At 36.7% G+C, this 15,843-nt stretch overlaps 1 protein-coding gene across 1 annotated transcript; it reads right to left on the bottom strand.

Annotated features, from left to right (window-relative positions):
- Positions 1-2,005: 2,005 nt before the first annotated feature.
- LOC129954075 (uncharacterized) lies at positions 2,006-7,816 on the bottom strand. The gene is made up of 2 exons (XM_056067732.1): positions 5,374-7,816; positions 2,006-5,313 (listed from the first exon to the last, which is right to left on the bottom strand). The coding sequence occupies exons 1-2, from the start codon at positions 7,814-7,816 to the stop codon at positions 2,006-2,008; spliced, it is 5,751 nt and encodes a 1,916-aa protein (XP_055923707.1).
- Between the last annotated feature and the right edge of the window lie 8,027 nt (positions 7,817-15,843).

Below are 15,843 nucleotides of genomic sequence, written 5' to 3'. Positions count from 1 at the left end.
TCAATTAAAAATGGTCTTCAACAGGGAGCTGTGAATTCGCCGATTCTCTTCAGCATTTACACTAGCGATCTGATAGGTAGTCTTACAAAGGCAATTGCGTACGCCGACGATCTAATTGCGTACAGAACGGCCCGAAAGATTGAGGTTATTAGAATTCTCTTGCAGCGTGATTTCGGCAAGATTCAGCGATATTGCGACGGCTGGAAACTGAAAATAAATGTCCAGAAGTCGGAGACAATTCTGTTCCGGACTCCGTTGGCTAGGGCCACGAGGGATACGTGCAAGAATTGGCGCAAGGTGGTCATCGTTGATCTTCATGGGCAGCCATTAGCGAGCAAAAGTGTTGTGAAGTACCTCGGTATCTGGTTAGATCAGTATTTATATTTCGACAGACATATAAATGCTGCTCTGACCAGGGCCAGAGGAGCCTTCGCTCAGACAAAACGGCTGTTTTTTAGCAGTCGGCTTGACCCCAGAGTGAAGGTAATTTGCTACATGGCCCTCATACGGCCAATGATCGTGTATGGTTTTCCTGTGTGGTTCAACGTTGGCCCTTCCCAGATGGAGAAGTATCGGGTGTTCGAGCGGCAGTGTTTACGACGCTGTACCAGCTTATATCGAACAGCCGAATCTTCTTATGTGCATTATTATTCCAACGAGGTCCTGTACAACGGGGCTCGAATCAACAGAATTGACAATTTCGTGATACAACTCGTTCGAGGTCACATTGCAAGAGCTATGTCTTCGACCAACAATTTAATTTTCGGGGCGTTCTATCCGAACAACGAGTATTTAGAGAGTGCACGCTTGAGCGGCTTCATTCCACCAGAGGCATTCCTTTTTTTAGACAAATGCGGTCTGATACAGGATAGATTGGCAGTTCCGTTAATCTACCACGTCAGACGAAGAACCGTGGATAGGCGACTCCCATACAATCGGGACGTCATGGCACAAGGTGGAGCGGAGCTCCTTCGGTTCAGTAGGGCTGTGTCCGAACGGGACCGAACTGATAGGGTGAAGCAGGAAAACCAGTTCAGGTGGCTTCAATCGGCACTTGATAGTGGGTAGTCGGGATGGGGTTTAAGCCTTGGCCGGCTTACATACTTGTTTTATAGTTTTAGGGTTTAGTTTTAAGTAGAATAGGCATGGTGGCAAAAAAAAAATACAAAAAAACAAAAAAATAAAAAAAAAAACAAAAAAAAATTAAAAAAAACATGGAATTTAAAAAACAAACAAAATTAAAAAAAAAAACATACACAAAAAAGACAGTAAAATATAAAAACAAAAAAAGTTAGATTTGCTGCTGTGGTTGTTCTAGTTTTAAGTAGTTTATAGGTAGAATCGGTAGTTTAAGTTAGTTTTAAGTTTTATATTAAGGACCATATTTTAAGTAGTTTGTAAGTAAAAATAAAAAAGGATATTGATATTAGTTTTTTTCAAATTTTCTAATAAATACAAAATAAATAAAATTTAAATGAAGTAAAATAGATCTTAGGGCCGAAAGGCATTAGTTTTAAGTGTTATAGTTTAATTTAGAGTGTCCTGTTGGGTTAATCGGCTTGGCTCTTGAAGATTTTGAATCTCTTTGTAAGAAAAGACAACCAAATGCAATTTAGAACAAGTGGTTCTTTATTTATTAATTCAGTGTAAAGAAGATTAAAATTCCTGAAATATATTGTTATGCTTTTAAACTAATAAGAATATGATTTAATAATAAACTTACTTTATGGTTTAGAGACCAAGGATTAAAGCACAAATTTAAGATTATTAATCACACAGAGTATAAATCAGTTTGGATTGAATTTGTAAGATTAAATTATAAGTAATTCAAGACATCGGAAGTAAAATGAAAATGACAATTATATAATATATAAGATTAAGTTAAAAAATATTAAGAAAAAAGGGTATAAGAAAGTTTGAAACGAAATGTAGTAGAATAAGTTACAGGGTGTTGACAGTGGCGGTAACACCACCCCCCAGTATGGCGAGATACATTATCGCTGCCTTACTCCTTTCTGGCTGCCACATCTAATATTGCGATTTTCGTTGATGGTCTTTCCAGTATGCCGTGAGTTGTTAGTACCTTAGCACTACGAACTTGTCCGTCCTTTGCGGTTCGCACTTCTACGATTTTTCCTCGTGGCCATACGTTCCGTGGGCACTTAGGGTCAACCACCACAACCAAATCGCCAACGCACAAAGGTTTTATTTTTTCGTGCCATTTCGTCCGAAGAGTTAGAGATGGTAGATACTCCGAAAGCCATTTTCGCCAAAAGTTTTCAGCGAATTGTTGAGACATGAGCCAGCTACTTTTAAGTACGACTGGATCGTCGTTGTATGTTGCTATTGGTTTAATGCCGTTTGAACTTCCCAGCAGGAAATGATTTGGTGTCAGAGCTTCCGTTGTATCATTTTCGATAGGTATATAGGCTAGAGGCCTAGTGTTGACGATGTTTTCAACTTCGATCAGCATGCTACGGAGAAGTTCATCGCTGGGAGCTCGACTCGGGGCAATCTTATATAACACAGTCTTAATGGAGCGTACAAGACGCTCCCACGCACCACCCATGTGAGGTGCGGCGGGTGGATTAAAGTTCCATTTCGTGGTAGTTGTTGTAAATTTTCGTATAAGAGCATTTTCATCGACTTCTTTGATAGCTTCCCGTAGCTCCCTCTCTGCGCCGACAAAATTAGTGCCATTGTCACTATAGAACTCTCTTGGGATGCCTCGCCTTGCCATAAAATTCCTAATAGCTAGAATACAGGAGCTAGTATTAAGAGAGTACACCATCTCGATATGGACTGCCCTTATCGTTAAGCAAGTAAATAATGCTCCGTACCTTTTTTCCGTATGTCGGCCAACTGAAACAGTCAAGGGGCCAAAAAAGTCCAGGCCAGTAAATGTAAATGGTGCAGCGAAGGAGGCAAGTCGAGCAGGAGGAAGCTTAGCCATCTGTGGTGGCCTTGGCATCGCCTTATCGATTTTACATTTTTGGCACATTTTAACCTCTTTTTTATAGGTAGTACGAATGTTGGCTATATGGAATGTTTTTCTAAGCTCGTTGATCGCAGTCTCATGGTTCAGATGGTGGTAAATAGTGTGATAATGCATCAGAATTAAGCTTGTTACGTAATTATTTTTTGGCAGAATAATAGGCTGCTTTTGAGTTTCAGGAACTTTGGCGTTGTCGATCCGTCCGTCAGCTCTAAGTAAATCGTTCCCGTCCAAGTAGGGTGAAAGTTGATATAAGACGCTTGACCTTTTCAATCGCTTCCCGGATCTTAAATGGTCGATATATTCACCGTATTCTTCCTGTTGAGCTTGTCGATATAACAATGCTTCAGCTTTCTTTAACTCTTCTTGTGTTATCTCACCGTATATTAATGGACACTTGTCTTTTTTACGCTTCAAGTTCAGTGCATATCGAAAGACATATGCGCCAGTTCTCAGCAGCCTGATCCATTTAGAGAACCGGTGTACTTTGAACAACGGGTTAACTATGGAGATATGCAAAATTTGGTGCTTCAATTCAAGATCTGTTGATATTATGTCACCATCTTCTTTTGGCCAATTCGCTTCCTCCTGCTCTAAAAATATTGGCCCAGTAAACCACCGGCTACTTTGAGTTATATCTGGAGTTTTTGACCACTTCGTTGCTTCATCCGCTATGTTTAATTTAGTTGGTATCCAGCGCCACTCATTTAATTCCGTATTGTCGAGAATTTCGCATACACGAAAAGCTACGAACTGATGGTATTGGCGATGGTCAGCCGCTCGCAGCCAACTGAGTACAGTCCTTGAATCTGACCAGTAGAAATGTTTGACAATGCGAATAGAGTGACTGTCCAAAATATATTTTGCGAATCTTGAACCTATGACGGCTGCCATAAGTTCCAGGCGCGGAATTGACACAATTTTGAGTGGTGCTACCCTTGTTTTTGATCCGATTAGAGAGCATGAAGTTCTCTGACCGTCAGAGATTCGAATATAGCACACTGCAGCGTAACCATTTTGACTTGCGTCAACGAACGTGTGTAGTTGTGTTTCAATGCCGTCATAGTTCGTAAAATATCGCAGGTGGCAACGTGGGATTCTTAGCGTTTGTAAACTGGGAATTAATTGTACCCAATGGATCCATTTAATTGCTTGTGCATTTAAAATTGGTTCATCCCAGTTGACTGCGCTTCTCCATACTTCCTGTAGAAGTATCTTCAAATACATAAGAAAATTTCCTATTAGTCCAAGGGGATCGTATATGGACATTAAGATACGGAGCATCTCTCTTTTGGTGGGTGGTCTTTTTCCTAGGAATATATCGTTTTGCAGAATTGCTGAAGAAGTTTTGAACGTTATCATGTCCTCTTTGGGTATCCAGAATACGCCAAGTACCTTTTCTACTGCTGGTTCGTCAATAAGTTCCAGACTCTTCTCTAGCATGGATTGGTCCTCTTCAATTGATAATACTACTTCGTTGCTGTTTGAAGTCCATTTTCTTATATTGAAACCACCCTGTTTGTGCACAAACTTAATATCTGCAACCAGTTTTATTGCCTCTTGAACTGTGTCTACCGACTTTAAAAAGTCGTCCACATAGTGGTCTTCTTTGATTGCTTTAGCGGCCTCAGGAAACTTTCCTTCAAACTCTGAAGCATTCAGATTCTTAACAAATTGCGATGTACTAGGAGCACAAGACGCGCCGAAGATCATAACGTTCATAACATAAACATCAGGTTGCTTGGCATCATCGCCGTCTCGCCATAAGAACCTCTGGACGTCTTGATCTTCTGGTCGTATAAAGATTTGGTGAAACATTTGCTCTATATCTCCACAAATAGCAATTGATCTCTCCCTAAAGCGGAACAGTATGGCAGGCAGAGACGTGAGTAGATCAGGTCCTTTAATTAGAAGAGAATTCAGAGACACACCGTGCGATTTGGCTGCAGCGTCCCAGACTACGCGGGCCTTACCTGGTTTATTTTTATTGAAGACTGCGAAAATTGGCAAATACCAAGTTTTATTTGGTACATTTGGGTTTAATTCGGTTAAGGGCAATTTACGAATGTATCCTTTTAATAAGTAATCCTTTATAGTTCTTCTAAATACCTCGAGTAGTTCTGGTTGCCGCTTTAGTTTTCGCTCTAAGCATTGCAGTCTATTTTTTGCCATTGTGATGCTCTCTGGCAGAGAGAATTCGTCAAATCGCCACAGCAGGCCAGTCTCAAAATGGTTATCGATTCGCCTTTTGGTGTGCTTTTTAAGTAGCGTAATTCCACGATCTTCTTCCAAAGTTACTTTTTTAGAAACAACCACGCCTAAGTTTTCGATAGAAAATGAATTCTTAACCATATTATGTAAAATAGTTTCGCACTCACAGATATGAAGATTAAAGGAGTCTTTAAAATCTTTCCCACCTCCATATATAAGCCATCCTAGTTCGGTACGCACTGCCACTGGCTCAGAGGATTTGTTTTCGCGTATTTCTTTAGGAATTCCTAAGCTCCAGTGGTTAGCACCAATCAACAGCTGCGGTGTAGCATTCTTGAAGCTGGAAATGGGTAGATTTTGTAAATGCTGAAAACCTGCGCTTAGCTCTTCGTAATTAAGAGTTTGTGTTGGAAGTGATAACTTACGAACAGTGTGCACTTCTAATACTGAAGGCCTTCCCTTTATACCACTGATAGTTACTGCAATACGCTTGGACGTATTCTCGGTCCGCTGCACATGCCCAGTCCATTTCAGGCACAGTGGATGTAGGGTTCCTTCCAATTCTAACTCGATTGCTAAATCTTCCTCGCATAAGCTTACAGATGAACCCTCGTCTATGAATGCGAACGTATTAATTGTTTTGTTTTTTCCATAGACAGTTATAGGCAAGATTTTAAACAATGTTTTGTGGTTTAATTCACTATGCGCGTTGACGTTTATCTCGTCTAGTGCACCGTCTCTTTCATCGTGTTTGTTTACTTCTGGAAAGAAGCGATGGAGAAGAGCGTGATGGTTGTAAGAACAGCCGTTGACGCCACATTTTTTCTCGCTCTTGCATACCCTATAAGCGTGTGGGTATAAACACTGTTTACATAAATTATTCTTTCGCACAATATTCCATCGTTCACCGCGGTCGGCTTTCAGAAAGTATTCACAGTTGGCTACATTCTTACAGAGCATTTTGCACGCATAGCATTTTCTCTGTTGCACTTCACGGTGTGCATTTATGAAAGCATTTTTTGTTTTATTTCGGATATTGTTTTCGCTCGCGGATACATTCGTTGTCACGGTCACACTGCTAGCAGAAAGTCCAAAATTAAAGATCCAATTGGAAAACTCAAGAAGGTTAGGTCTCTGATTTAATTTTAATAAATCTAATTTATGTGTTCCCCAAATAAGTTGGTATTGCGTAGGCATTTTTTCTATAAGCTCTTGGAGAAGTGACGAATTATTCAGCTCATCTTGCAGTCCGCATGCTTCGATGGTGGCGATAAGACTTTTGACGTTAATGGCAAAGGTAGTAAATGATTCCAATTTATTTGTATTTATCGGTGGTGTAGATTTAATTCTTATTTTGATAGACTGCAGGATCTTTTCTGGTTGCCCGAAAAGAAGTTTAAGAGTTGAAATTGCAGCAGGAACGCAGGATGGATGAACAAGGATATGTTGTACTGAGCGAAGAGCTTCTCCTCGAAGGCACCTTTGCATCCGTAAAAGATTTTCGGCATCGGTCAGCCCACAGATCATTGTAGACCAGTCAAATGTGGAACTAAAGACTGGCCACTCTTCCGGTTGGCCGGAGAATATAGGCAGCTCTTTTGGGACGGAGTGCCTCGCCTGTATTTGCTCTTTTGTTAAATTTGAACATGCTATTTGTGTTGATGATGTGAATGAATTTGAATTTAGATTGCCACTACTCGCTGGAAATATCCCATCTTGAGTATTAACGTTTTGCGGGTGTATACATCCGCCTTCTGAAGGGCGACTTGAATATATAAGTGATGCTGGAACATTACAAAATGTTGAATTTGTATTTGTTATTCTGTTTATTTCGGTTGCGTTTGGAACTAATGGAGCAGTATTTAGGTAAGTATTCACATTATTCAAAGGAGCATCGGGGACTCCCTGTGGCTGACTGGATGTTATTGTGGTTATAGGTGGTTGTTTTGTTGCCTGTTGAATTGATGGCAAAGAAAATCTGACGCTTTCGCCTACTTCAATTAGATTTGTATCGGTTTTTTCTCCGGTTGGCATGGAATGGGAATCATGCAAATCTTTCTGTGTTCCGGAGTTGATGTTAGGCATTTTTTGTGGAATTATTGTGCTGTTAGAATTTGCAAATTCTCGTTGGCCTTCAAGCCATGCGTTCACAGACACAGACTGGCTGCTCTTGCTCTCGTTTTCCTCACATTCCTCGGCCAGAATCTGGTATTTCTTTCTCAAGAATTCTTTGTTTATTGCTAGCTCAGCTAGAGCTAGCTTGCGTTCTTCTTCTGCTCGTTGCAATTCCAAAGCTACTCTACGTGGTTGAGAGCTCCTGGATACGTTTGAAGCAGGTGCTTTGGCAGAAGAATTATAAGTTGGGCTTGCTAGATGACATGCCTGACATTGCCAATCGGTAAGCGAGGACGCATTGGCGTTAGTGCAACTTTTATGAAATTGTGCATGACAGATTGAACAGCATATCATTTCCTGGTTTTTTGGGTTAGTGCAAATTTGGCACGCTGTTAACTGATCTGCACTCGTTTGGACGATGTGGTCGTTTGGAGATGCGATAGTTTGGGTTGTTGGAGACGGTGGTGGTTGACCCTGTAAATTAGAAGTGCTCATATTGTACTTACAGTTTGGTAAGGTGTGTTGTATAGACCACGTGTATTTCGATGCCCAGTTAGGGAGTTGTGTATCATAAGATGTTTAATTACTGCACGGACGCTGAGTTCGTGATAGTTCATAAAGAATTTTAAATTTTGTTGGGTTAATCGGCTTGGCTCTTGAAGATTTTGAATCTCTTTGTAAGAAAAGACAACCAAATGCAATTTAGAACAAGTGGTTCTTTATTTATTAATTCAGTGTAAAGAAGATTAAAATTCCTGAAATATATTGTTATGCTTTTAAACTAATAAGAATATGATTTAATAATAAACTTACTTTATGGTTTAGAGACCAAGGATTAAAGCACAAATTTAAGATTATTAATCACACAGAGTATAAATCAGTTTGGATTGAATTTGTAAGATTAAATTATAAGTAATTCAAGACATCGGAAGTAAAATGAAAATGACAATTATATAATATATAAGATTAAGTTAAAAAATATTAAGAAAAAAGGGTATAAGAAAGTTTGAAACGAAATGTAGTAGAATAAGTTACAGGGTGTTGACAGTGGCGGTAACATGTCCGTATGGGACCATTAAGTTAGTTGTAAGTTATGGATAATTAGGCTAGTTTTATGAATTTTTGTCTAGCTTTAAGATAGGTTTAAGAATGAATTAAAAAAAAAAAAAAAAAAGTGCGTTGGACTGTCATGCAAGGGGTCTTAGGTTCAATCCCTGCCACCTTAATTTTAAAAAAATATTAATTTTCACGGGTACTGCCCCTTGCGAGGAATTGCCAAATTCTTCAAGAGTAATTCTTGTCATGAAAAAGTGCTTTCTCAAATTAGCCGTTCGGATTCGGCCTAAAATTTCCATTTGTGACAACAGTACTCGCGCACGGGAATGGTTGAGAGTTGTAAGTCACTAGGACCTGGTTCACAACGGACTGTTGCGCCACCCAATTTATTTATTTATTTTATTTAGGAGGAATTCCCATTGGTTATTATAAGTTACTTCCGCTATAGATTAAATTTTTTGATTTCAAAATTAATATCTTTTACTGCACGAAGAATCAAAACAAACTTTTGAGAAAAAATAACAGCTGCTAAAGAGAGAAGTGTCATTTTAGAAATGTATGTATTATTAGAAATGGAAATAAAAGCAACTTTCAGCTGTTCACAAAAAGCAGAAAAACATTTAAGCTTCGAAGTCAAAATTGTTGTAAGATAAAACATTTTATGGATAGTTGAACTGATTCGTCAGGCGATAATGAATTGATAGCCGCGTAACAATTTAAAAAATGAGAGATGCCCTTAATCTGTAATCTATTTTAAATTTCCTCTTAGCTCAATTGGATTTCTATACAATTAATAATTTACTTGCGATGTCTCCGGTTTTAAACAATTTACGTTCAACAGAAAACAATCCTAGATCCTAACAAAAACGAGGACTATTATGAAGTGACAATACGTAGTGAGTGTCATTAATATTCGGTTTTTATCATGCAATTTATTTTTTCATATTTTCCATTTATAAACATTATTATAAATCTTAGTATTTGTTTATTTTATTTATGAATGAATGTATTCTTTACAATTGATCAAAAATTATCCGCCATTTACCATCCTCCGCTAAGATTATTAGATGTAAACGCATAAAGGCTGAATGTAAATAAAACATGTGTCTTAAAGGACAAAATTCGAGTCTTGAAACAAGAAATCTTGTGATTAATCAACACGAACAAGGTGAAACTTACAAGGAAATTGCAGAGTTATTAAATATGAAGCCAAACACTGTCGGGGATATAGTCCGGAGATACAAAAATGAAGAAAGAATCAAGCCAAAGAAGCAGTTGGGCCAACCAATACAACTTACGGCGAAAGAAGAACGGCTTTTAGTACGAAAGATAAAAGCTTATCCTCGTTTAAGACGGAAGGGTTATGGTTTGGCGGAAACCTAACGAAGAGCTAAAGGGCAAAAATTTAAAACCAACTGTCAAACATGGCGGCGGGCACGTCATGGTTTGGGGTTGCATATCTGCAAAAGACATGGGGAATCTTGTTTTCATCGACGGCATTATGAATAAAGAACAATATTTGAGAATTTTGAGAGGAAGTTTGAGACAAAGTGCTGAGAGAATGGGTGTTTTGCGCAGTTTCAAGTTTTACCAGGACAACGATCCGAATCATAAGGCTCATGTTGTTAAAGAGTGGCTACTCTATAACTGTCCAAAAGTTATCCAAACGCCTGCGCAATCCCCAGATTTAAACCCCATTGAAAATTTGTGGTATGAATTGGATCGAAGAGTTCGTGAAAACCCCGTTACTTCAAAAAGTGGACTTAAAATTCGACTCCAAGAAGAATGGAACAAGATTAGTGTTGAATATCTTTCCAGAATTATAAAAAACATGCCTCAAAGACCTCAAGGAGTCATATCCAATCAAGGTTATCTGACAAAATATTAAATCATTTCTTAAAAAATGAATTTCTTAACGATGCATTTGTGTTTTTAGAAAAAACCGAATATTAATGAACTATGTTTTTTTAAAGTTTTGTTCCTTTTCTATTTTTTTCTTAGTTCAGCTTTTAGTTTGGTAACCAAAAATTATACCATTTAATAAGAAATAATAAATTCTTTTTTCCAAGCAAGAAATAGTTGTATATATTTTATTATTAAAGACCAAGTCGAAGTAAAAAAAAATTAACAAAAACCGAATATTAATGACAGACACTGTATAGATATAGTTTGGAAGAATTTAGATCTCATTTCCAAATGAGCAGAAGTTGCTTTGCCGTAAGATTTTGAGTTGGTTTGTTCACAGTAGATAAAGTTTTAGCTTAATGGTGGGACCAACACGCCAGAACTTTTGTTGCATGATATATCCGTTTGGTTATCCAACGCTTCTTTAAAAATTATTCAAGGGGCATCAAATAGAATAACCAATAAAATGTGAACAAACTAGTCTTGATGTCTTCAATGAATTGCTTACTAACCATTATAAATTATTAGGATTTCTTGCACAAAGTGCAGCAAAATAAAAGAACTTTTAACTTGGAGAAAAAAGTGTTGTTTTTTATTTGGATCTTGAGTAAGAAAAAAAGTTTCTTATCAGTTTTAGACAGATTCAATTCAGCTAAGAGTTCTGCTCACTTTGCATTCAGTGAAATTCTCCAAGTAGTATGTTCATTGCTGTTCAACATTACAACAATATTTTTTTCGACAGGTTTTGGGTCTCGGAGCTGGTCCTTTCTCTTTCTGCATTCCTTTAAGAAGAGCACAATGGATTTATGTTCCCAACCTTAACCAAAGGGAATAGAGTGGTTCTTCTTTGGGGTTTTGAATCATCTGAAAGAATAATTTACCTTTCCTTTCAGCTTGTGGCTCCACAAGCTGTCCTCATAAAAACAAAAAAAATTAGATTTATTTATTTCCACAACATTAATATACATATATTTACCTGTATTTTGTTCTACCTCTGGAACAGGATGAGGTTCTTCAACCTAAGAATGCTGGACACTAGACTGGAGGTAAGACCAAGCAACAAATAGAAAGTGCTGAAATCAATTTTCAAGTTTCTTGAAATTCAACCATGTGTTCAATCAGCTGTTCTGTCAGATACCTACATATGTACCTACTCTAGAAATTCTTAGATACCTTTGGATTTCTTTTTTGACATCTCAGCTGTTATTTTACACCTAAAACACTAGCAAAAGGGTATCCGGATACCCTATCTGTCTAAAATTGAACGCAGCCAATGTCATTCACAGCAACCACGCAGTAGGCCCATCGTAACGCAAACGAAGCCGAAGCTGAAGCGTGTTTGTGTTTCAGCCATTGTAAGAAAATGTATTTCATTTAATGCTGATCCTTAGTCCAATTTTCTAGCGAATCAACATAAATGAGGCAATATATTCTTTTTACCATGAACCGGCTTCAGAAATTCATCTCAAGGGAAATTTTCTTTAAGATTTTTCAAATCAATTGCCAAATTTTCTTTCCATAAACCTGCAAGCACTTTTCCCTATAGTTTTAAATCTTTTTAAAAGACAAACAACGGGACCAGAACATGGATCAAATTTTGAGACGAATGGAATACTCGTTTAAGAACAATTTAAAAAATGTAATAATTGCAAGCTAGGTGAAGAATTTCTTTTTTTAAACTTGTTTTCTAACAGGACACGCAGTTGAATCAAAGATAAAAGCTTTGCTCTGTTTATCTGTTAATGACCAATTCTGTAATAGTTCATGTAAAGAAGATGATGCCTTTACACTAGTCCCAAACTGAAAGTTCTGGAAGAAGTTGTTTAATATTTGGAGCTGCAGCAATTATTGAAAGCCCGTCAACTTTACCTTGGCCAGTTATATCAGGAAAAAGTTCAGAATCCCATTAGATAATGGGAGAGTTTAAAGTTCCAAGGTGGTAAATGAGAATTTACTTCATATAGCTGTTTGTTTCGTAGAATTAATGTTGACGGAAAAGCCTTATATCTAGAATTTTGATTTAAAACAAAATGTTTATGATTCATGAAAGTGGCTTCGATACAGGCTGCCGCGGCATCTCTGTCAGACTTTGCATTTAAAAAGTAAGTAAGAATATCTACTCTTGCTCTTTTTATATCTGATCGCCCTAGCTCCAGCGACTCAGAGCTATGATTTTCTTCTTTAAGCTATACTTCGTCAGATGAAAAAATAGTATCTGATCCCAGTAAAAAAATAATTCGATAATTCTTATACTAAAACATACACAATAAAATTACTTTTTTGTGAACTTATTGTACTTCGTTGTTCAACTCGTTGCTTGGTTCTTTTTTTACGCTCCTATTTTAATTAGCAGCAAGCTTTTTTATCAGTTCCAAGCATCTACATTTTCGACAATGATAACAAGTTGTCGTTTTCCTATAGTACCCAAAGCTAAGTTTGATTGCAACCAGGAAAGGAGATTTTAGTTCTTCAGATAAAAAGTCTTTTTTAAACATACTTCATAGCTAAAGAGTTCGCTGGTGTTCATTGCTCAAAACAACAGTCGGTTGGTATTTGACAGCAACATGCAACTCATATATTCTGAGTTGCCCGATACAACAAATTCCGGAATACGCACCACAGACCCCAGTAAAAGATATGCACCGTGATAAAAGCACTAAAAGGGAAAGAAAGTTGTAACCAGCACCGCTTATAGAAACAGCAATTGTCTCTAACGCTTCCAGTGACGGTGCGTCAATAAGACGTTTTAGACAGTGTCTACCCTTCAGATTTGAAACAATACTTTACTCTCTACAGTACCTAAATACATAACTTTAAAAATGATATGCATGGAAAAAAACAAAAATTTGTACCTAATTATACTAATTCCTATTTTGATTTCATTAAGAATAATATTTCCTATCCCATAGTACCTACTTCTTGTCATTTTTTGTCTAACCCATTTATATGTGTATCTACAATCTATACATTCACACCTATTTCTACTCATATTATCACTACCTCACATATAACAACATCATGCTATGCTATGATGGATAGCTTGGCTCTACATATATATGACTGACTTCTATTAACGAACCTCCCGAACGAACACCGAATACCGAAAGTACGAATTGCACGACACGAGTAAAGACGAAGACAGTGTCTTTGTTTCCCTTTAAAGTTATATGAAGGGAAAAAGGTTAGCTTATCATTCCCAAAACCTAATTTTGTATGGAAGCTAGTAGACATAAGTGAATCTGTCTAATCGCTTGTTTGTTTTGAAAGTAAATTCTTAATTCGAATTTTTCATGAAGAGAACGAGTGTCAGTTAATAGGAGCAGCATAGTGAATGTGATCAACGCAGCACGCAGCGGCAGCGGCGCGGCGGCAGCAGGCAAGTGTTACCACTTCTCAAAAAAAAGTGGAAGTAGATTTTAGGAAAAAAGTGAAGTAGATTGAGAAAAATGGAAGTAGATTTCAAAAATTAACTTTTTCTTAATAATTCTACATATTTTTAAATTATATTATTTCAATAAAAAATAGAAAAAAAAATTAATTATTTAAGGCTTCATATCATATACCTACTTCAAGATGTTAATGTAACATTTCTTAAATTAAATCTTGCTTGTTAGCAACGAAAAAGAAAAGATTGGGATAGTGTTGGTAATATCAAATGAGTTCTTCAAGAAATAGTTATTGGAATCGTAATACAATTTTAGTACATCAACAAACCTTTTATCTTTGTTTTTAGACAACTTGAAAATATCTTTTGATATTGAAAACAAACAATCAAATCCAAAATAAGACTAGGGCATAACTTAAAACTGTAACAAAAAAAAAAAAAAAAAATGCACGACTGGTTCGCATGAACTCGCTCATGTATTCAAAAATGTCTGTCTAAAACTATTTCCTGTATTAAATTAAAATGTACCTGCAAAAAAATTTGTTTTCAAAAATGTAAATGCCATTTGATTTCTCAAGAAAAAATACAATTTTTTTAAACTTGCATTTGAAAATAGTTATTGAATTTTAGTTTAAAAATATTTTTGGAATATAATTTTGAACTTATTATTAGACGACTGGCATTTCAATTTTGTAAAAAAATGATAACCCATTTTCAAGAAATCAAATTTCGAAAAAAATAATATTTGTTTTTTAAATTAAAAATAAAAACCAATGATATTTTTGGCAGAAAAAAAAAGTTTAGTTCTTGAGAAAACTTAAAAACAAAATAACGGTTTTAGCTGGGATGGGATAGCCTTTATATATTTTTATATTGAAAGAAGCTAAACTAAGAACACAAATTTTAGCAAGAATTTAAAAAAATCTATCGGTTTGTTTTTGAAAAAAATCGAATTATCGATATTGAGCTCTGTCGGAAGACGTTGCGTCTTACATGTGAATTAAATTATTTTCATTTCATTTTGATATTGAACTCTGACAGGACAAGTTAAGGTTGTAAATTTTTGAGATTGCCAACCTGTATTGCGTAAATCAATACATATTTGTAAAATGGATTTTTCAGAAAATGATGATATTTTTGAGTATTTCTCAAATGATACAAATGTAAAGTTTTCAATGCTACCTATAGAAGATAAGATAACTATTAATTCATTATTACAATGCGAAATAATGAATCAAAATTTGTGTCTACCCAGTCAAATGGACTGCCGCACGTCACTGAACGCTTCCCCAAAAGTGTAAGGAGGATTTACAAGTTCCAAAAAAACGAAACCTAAAGAAGTGCGAAACTGTTGCGGTATTGGCGTTTTGCCTGCAGATCAGAACATATCAACATTAAGACAGTGCATAGAATATTGATCAGTACTTCACCTTATGTTCATTGATCTTGAGAAGGCTTGTGGGAGCGTTTAAATGGAGTTTATCTGTCTTGCTTTGTGAGGTGTCCCGGATAAGCTCATCTGTATTATCAAGACGACTTATGATGGGTTTAAATGTCACGTCTTATACACGCAGTTTGCTTTTTAGAAGAGATTATTTTTTAATTATTTTGGAAGTATAGTATCTGCGGAAGATGAACCCGAACAAGATATCGCTAGCCTTATCGGCAAAACTAAGACTGCTTTCTGGATGTGGTTCAATGTTTGAAGGAGTAACTCTTTGAGCTTGAAGACAAAGCTACGACCGTTCCGATGAAACGTAGAATTAGTTCTGTTGTACCGCGGCAACACCTGGAAACAATTACCATGAAACTGCAGAGCTTCATTAAAGGTGTCTACGAAACATCTTACGGGTTGTCTGGTCCAATTGTTTATATAATGAAGAACTATATAGGATAACGGATTAGGATCTCATTGATTCTATTACACGGAGGCGCAATAGGTCCTCTGGTGATCTCATGGTTTATATCACCGAACAGTGGAACAAATCTTTATATCGTTTAGGAGAAAGTAAGATTATTGCACTTGATATTTCAAAAGCATTTGATAGAGTTTGGCATCAAGCTCTCTTATCGAAAATGCGTTGTGTTAGAAATTACCTTTTGGACCGTTCCATTCAAGTATTATTGGATGGGTTTGAATCTGATATTCACAAAATAAACGATGGGGTGCCCCAGG

Source organism: Eupeodes corollae, chromosome 1, assembly GCF_945859685.1.
Source record: "Eupeodes corollae chromosome 1, idEupCoro1.1, whole genome shotgun sequence".
Classification (NCBI taxonomy): Eukaryota; Metazoa; Arthropoda; class Insecta; order Diptera; family Syrphidae; genus Eupeodes; species Eupeodes corollae.
This window is presented reverse-complemented; position numbering and strand designations above follow the sequence as displayed.